At 43.6% G+C, this 6,163-nt stretch overlaps 1 protein-coding gene across 1 annotated transcript in view; it reads left to right on the top strand.

Moving 5' to 3' along the window:
• Positions 1 to 1,119: 1,119 nt before the first annotated feature.
• arhgap39 (Rho GTPase activating protein 39) overlaps positions 1,120 to 6,163 on the top strand; it is a 42,378-nt gene continuing 37,334 nt past the window's right edge. The window contains exon 1 of the mRNA XM_014008084.1: positions 1,120 to 1,210. Within this exon, the coding sequence (XP_013863538.1) occupies positions 1,200 to 1,210 (11 nt within the window). The 5' untranslated portion in view covers positions 1,120 to 1,199. The remainder of the gene's footprint in view (positions 1,211 to 6,163) is intronic.

Raw genomic sequence — 6,163 nt, 5'->3', positions numbered from 1 at the left:
AGGCTGTCCTTATAGTTTGAGAGACTGAGCAAGAAGAATGGTGAGAGAGACTGAGGTGTGTGGAGTCTTCCTACAGAACTGTGTTTCAGTCAGGAGTTGTTCTTAAATTAATGACTCAGCAATTCCTTATAAGGATGAGAAAAATGAGGTAATCCTTACTTCTTTAGTTAAAAAACAGCTTTCAGTGGTAAACATGTTTGTGTGTCTCAAAACTCCTTTACCATAGAAGGAATTGCATGTAGGTTGGTCCTGCTTTGTTTACATCTGGGCGTGGTAGAAGGTTGTAAGAAGGGGAGACCACTTGGTTTAGGTTGTTATTCTGAATAAATCTCACTGTTCAAGATTAACTTTTGCCTTCAGAGTCATTTCTTTAAGCACTCCATCACTGCTGAGATTTTGAAGACCCGGGAGGACTTTCATCATCAGAAGATACTTCAAGACCACCAAGACACCTCCATATGAGACCACTCAATGAATCTTCAGCAGGTGAGACCGGAGAGGCTGAAACAACTGTTGCAACTCGCCTCCGGGTTCTTCAGCAGTCTGAGCTTTACAGGAGAGTGGCAAAGAGAAAGACACTGAGGAATAATTTAAACTATAAATGGTAAAGAATAAAAAAAAAAGGAGTGAGATTAATTGTATTGCTATGACTCCTGCCGAGACTTTTATTATGAAAGTATGAATGTTACGTTGTTGACGCTTCTCTGGAGATAGAGGGTCCGCTCCTTATTGGTTCTCCGACGCAAGACCCAACAAGAAGTGTTGTAAATCGGGGGGAGGATCTTTTCCCCTGGGTAAATGAGAAAACGTTTGCTGGCGGGATGAACTGTGATCAGAGAGATTTGATTTCATTGTGACTGACTTTTATAAATATTAATATTTATGTAGGACCAGGAAAATAATCTGAATAATAAATTTGATGATAATCGTAATTTTATTAAATGAATTGTAATTTTATTTCATTAGATGATTTATTGAGGCAAATCGACTTGACATTAAATTCAAAGGTTGTGGTGATTCTACGAGCCACAAGCTCCGCCCGACGCGCGCTTGTTTCGGGGCGCTAACGCCGCCTCTTCACACACCGGCGTCAAAATGGGGCGGACCCAGTGACTGGGCGACTGCGGCTATCGCGGTTTGGCCAACATGGGTGTCGTTGTGGGATTTATTGTTGAGGGATTTTAAAAGGCGTCGGGAAAATGGCGGACAGGTGAGTCCGAAAACGCAGGTGATGTTTTTTTTCCCGTCCTTGTCGCTGAGCAGAAGCACGGTCGGTCGGCGGCACGAGCCTGAACTGAAGGCAGCAGCAGCAGCGCGAGTCCAGGCTGTCGGTGCTGTTCGGTGTCCGCGCTGAGCTGCTAGCATGTCACTTATCCCCGCGCGTGTCAGGCTTTTCTCCCAGAAAACATTGATAACACATGTACATGTTCTGTGTGTGAGTCAGGCTGTGCTGTGGGCTCCGGCTGCTCGGTCCGGTTCTGGTTCTGACGGGAACATCGTGATTGCAGCTGTTTGGCTGCTGCTGTTGGGGGGTGGGGGAGAAGATGCTGCTGCTGCTGCTGCACCTGTCGGTCTCATCGCGGTTTCCAGCATCCGAAACCTGCTGTTTTCACTGGATGCATCTGGATCCGAACCTGGTTCAGTTCTGGTCGAGGTTCGGAGGATCAATTCCGCCGTCCCTTCTCCCTCTCCCCCTGCTCCTACAACCGGAGACAGGCGCCTCCCATGAAGCAGGGAACCGATCCAGTTTCCCCTCCTAGGCTGGTTGTCGCCCGCGGTCTATGCCAAGGGCCGGCCATGTGTCTTGCCTGTCTGTTAGTAAAATATCTCAATAACACGTGCGTGGATTTTAATGAAACTCTCAGATAGTAATCACTGGATGTGCAGCTACAGCTCTTTAACTTATGGAGCCAACCCAATTAAAGATGGCCCCCACAGCCAACTGACATTAGGAAACACAGAAATGTCTACAACCCAGCCAGCGTTTAAGCTTTTGAGCTGAAATCTGGTGTGGTAGTAGCTGAGAGTCGTCCTCAACACATGCTCTGAGGGCCAACAGATCTGGACATCTCACAGCACATGATGAGCTGCAAGGTTTGACCAGAACAGCTACATCTCTGGGATGACATAATTTTAAAGCTCTGCCGTGAAAGTCGAGGGGTGATATGCATTCCTTCAAAGAACAAAGATCTTTCTCTCATTTGAAACACTTCTGAAGTTGTGTAACGCAGACAATTGTAATACTAAGTGGCATTCTGGTTGATTTTCTGGTTGATTTTCACATTTATAAATACTGCATTTAACACAAACATATACACACATTCACAGAAAGGCTAAAGGGGTTCAGTGTCTACATGAGGGAAACGGGGTCAAATCGCAGAGGATTGCTGTCCTGTCCCCTTTGATTAGGGTTAGTGTCCCATATGTCCCCTCTAAGTAAGGTGACCAGGTGTCCCATCTGTCCCCTATGAGTAGGGTGACTAGGCTGGGCAATAATTCAGGAACAATATATTGTGATAGATGCATAATCAATGGAAAATTTGTCCACAAGAATGTTGGTAATTTTTCTGAGCTCAGATCCAGAACCGCTCGGCATTCTGGGGGATGTAGGCAGAGGAAAGGCTTGGTGCAGCTAAGCAGGGTTGGTGGCATCAACGAACTCACTCTTTGGTAAGCCAACAACCTGCTGAGTAACGTGCATCAGCAGCTTCATGACGTTTCATCACCGTGCCTCAGAACTGCTTCAAAATAAAAATAAAAATTTAAAAAAAGAACGACGAGGAGTAAAAGGAGAAAATGAGGCAACCGCTCGAGAGGAAATTGTGGATAAAAGAGGAAAGGTCACATCACCATTTCAGGTAAAACAACAAACTAATCAATAATTATGGATATTGTCTGCTACAAAACAATGAGAAATCTTTCTGGGCCCACCCTATCCCATGATGCATTACTGGCTGACTGGAGATTTTTTATTTTTTGCTTTTAGTGGTGGACGAAGCGAAAGGAAGGAGTACAGTTTTAAATAAAAATATGGCCATATAAAAGCTCAACGTTTAAAGCGGTTGTGTTATTAATGCTTTTCATAGACATGTTTTTAATATTATTCTTGTCAGAAATCAAACGAGCTGGTATAGCGAAATAAACAAGCTTGTATGGTGCCTTAGTTCTTCAAATATTGCTTTATGCTTTAAGCTAATTACAGTATGTTATTTTATAATATTACTAATATATTGATATTTTAATTTTTATTTATTTATTGCTAATTTCAATCTATTTTTTGCTTCTGTTTAGCGTTCAGGTGACAAGACATACGCCGGGGTAAGGGCGGGAATAAAGCTGAATTCTAGACCAACCAAATTCACAGCCACGTTTTTCCTGTCTTCACGGTCAACCAAGGACCAGGCCCACCTAGACCGGGTGGGCCGGGTCCTTCGAAGGACACAGCCCCTGAATTTTGGACACAGCCAAGGTGTCCCATATGTCCCCTTTGAGTAGGATAGTTGTCCAAAACGTCCTCCCTTAAGTCCCCTCTCCACAGGCGTGCATGTATGCGGTTCAGCCTCAGACAAATGTGTCTCCATTTCCGGTTCCAACCGTGCTTTCAGGACCACCTCAGCAGTGGCTCCAAGCGGGTAGAACTGAGTATTTTAGGCTGATGATTTGGCCCGTGGGTTGGCTGAGCCGAGGCTGAGCAGAACCTGCAAACTCTTTATTTTTTGTTTGATTCAAACGTCTTGTATTCACATTAAACAAGAGTACAACTGTTAAACCTGTATTTGAGCATGAAATATATTAAATTACTGCACTGTATGTTGGTTAATAAACACATACATACAGAAGCATTTTTTTAAATGGCAGTTTTATTACATTTGGGTAAGTGTGCAGCGTTATGTCACCCTCTGGTAGTGTCAACAAAAAATGGTGGCCCCTTCCATCATTTAAGATGCCCCTCCCTGACTTAAAGGGTCTTGGCGGAGGTGAGTGCTCTTCGAGTGCTTCTACTTGTAGCTACTTTAAGTTTCAACAGTTTTGATTTGTAAATAACCAAATAATTCAATTTTAAACTCCATCACATGACTCCCACACAATCCATCTCATTTATTTGCAGCAGCTGCTGAGAACAGACTTGACAAGTTATGTGGTACTTTTGGTTACACATCGTAAATATTTACAAGATCCGGATCTCTTCGAAGAGCCATAAATCCTATCTCTACTTCTGAATGATGAATAATCCAAATGTTGTCAGCGGAAAGTGTCCTCATGGTATAACTTAAAAAAAAGGTCATTTATTGTTTTTCCTTCTTCTAGCAGTTTGCAGTCTTTTTTTGTCAGTTATAATTTCTGTGAAACTATTTTGGATGGAGGAGGTGTGTACAGCAGCACGGCCTCAGATATCTGGGCTGTAGGAGCTCGTCCACTACGATCCACAAAATACCTTAGTGGACACTGGACAGGTGAAGCCTTAAACCTAAATCTAACCACTGCACCTTTGAAATTGTGCCAAAAAAAACAACAATTAATGCAAACCAAAACAGGGGCAGCAAAATGTGAGCAACATTTCCTACTCTGTTATTTTTGTAACTCTTAACAGAAGCATGTTTTCTTCTGTATTTCTCCTGCTGGGTGGAGCTTTAGGCAGCAATTACAATGACACATTCACCTGCTCCTCACTCCAGGTGGGCTCAGTTTGATTGACACCAGTCAATCACAGCCTCTGTTCTGAGAATCCTCACTGCTGTCCTCTCTGTCACTGAATACAAGACGAGTATCAGTAAAGTGCTTTTGGTGCATCAATAAATCAATGAACCAATCAAAATATGGACAGTGATGCAGTTTGTGAGACAGAAGACAAGATGTGAAACAGCTGTGCAGTCCTGCTAAATGTGGGACAGCTCCTGGTCACCCTATTTAGAGAGGACAGATAGGACACTTGGTTACCCTACTAAAAGGGGACCGAAGGGACACCTGGTTACCCTAGTCACAAGGGGCATTTGGTCACGTTACTCAGAGGGGACACTTAATGAAGTCCTGTCTTCATTGTCGAGTCTCACTGTATTCGGTTCATGTCTGTTCAGTTCTGCTCAATGGTGGACCAGTTTCCCATCAATTCTGCAGTAACATGTTCCCATTGCGAAATTGTTACATTTCAGATTGTCAGAACATGAATAGTTACTAATGTTAACCAAACAGTTATTAAGGAATTCTTTAAAGGAATTCTTTAAAAAAATTCATCCATCCATCTTCGTCTGCTTATACAGGGTCGGGTCGTGGGCCACTTGGGCTAGCTCCTCTGAGGGAATCCTGGGCAAGAGAGAGCCCAGACACCCTGCAGAGGAAACTCATTTTGGCCGCTTGTATCCACAACCTCGTTGTTTCGGTCACTACCCAAAGCCCGTGACCATAGATGAGGGTAGGAACGTAGACCGACCAGTATATCAAGAGGTTCGGCTTCTGGCTCAGCTCTCGCTTCACCACGATGGACCGGTACAGCACCTGCATCACTGCAGACTAGGGTTGGGCAATATTGGCCAAAAAATTAATCATGATTAATTGTGGTATTTAGCCGATAACGATTAATTTGACAATTAATCCCCTGGAGTCCCTGGACATCCTTATTTTGTAGTCACATGACCAGTTCAGTGGGAAAGATTTGCTCTTTATAAGAAATTGTTCCAAACTGTGTGAAAATTACAGATTTCAGGCTATACGTCATATTTTAAATTGTGTTGATAGATAAATAAATTACAGAACTTTATTTTTAATGTTCATCATATTTGAAGCGGAAAAGAGCACTGAGCAGACTGACCAGAGTAATCTCCAGTCAGTCTGCCCGGTGGCATTAATCGTATTAGTCGTCAAGTGCCAAAAAGTAATCGGTTAATGTTTTTCTGACGATAAATAGTACACGATACGATTATGCCCAACCCTACTGCAGACGCAGCACCAATCCACCTGTCGATCTCCCGCTCCATTTTTCCCTGACCGGAGAAGGCACCCTACCCTTTTCCGGCTCAAGACCATGGTCTCGGATTTGGAGGCACTGATTCTCATCCTGGCTCCTTCACACTCAGCTGTGAACCGCTCTAGTGAGAGCTGGAGATCAGGATTTGATGAAATCAGTAGGACCACATCATCTGCAAAAAGCAGAGATGTGATCCTAAGG

Source organism: Austrofundulus limnaeus, unplaced genomic scaffold (genome assembly GCF_001266775.1).
Source record: "Austrofundulus limnaeus strain Quisiro unplaced genomic scaffold, Austrofundulus_limnaeus-1.0 Scaffold47, whole genome shotgun sequence".
Lineage (NCBI taxonomy): Eukaryota > Metazoa > Chordata > Actinopteri > Cyprinodontiformes > Rivulidae > Austrofundulus > Austrofundulus limnaeus.
Note: the sequence above shows the minus strand (reverse complement) of the source record. Positions and strands in the feature narration are given on the sequence as shown.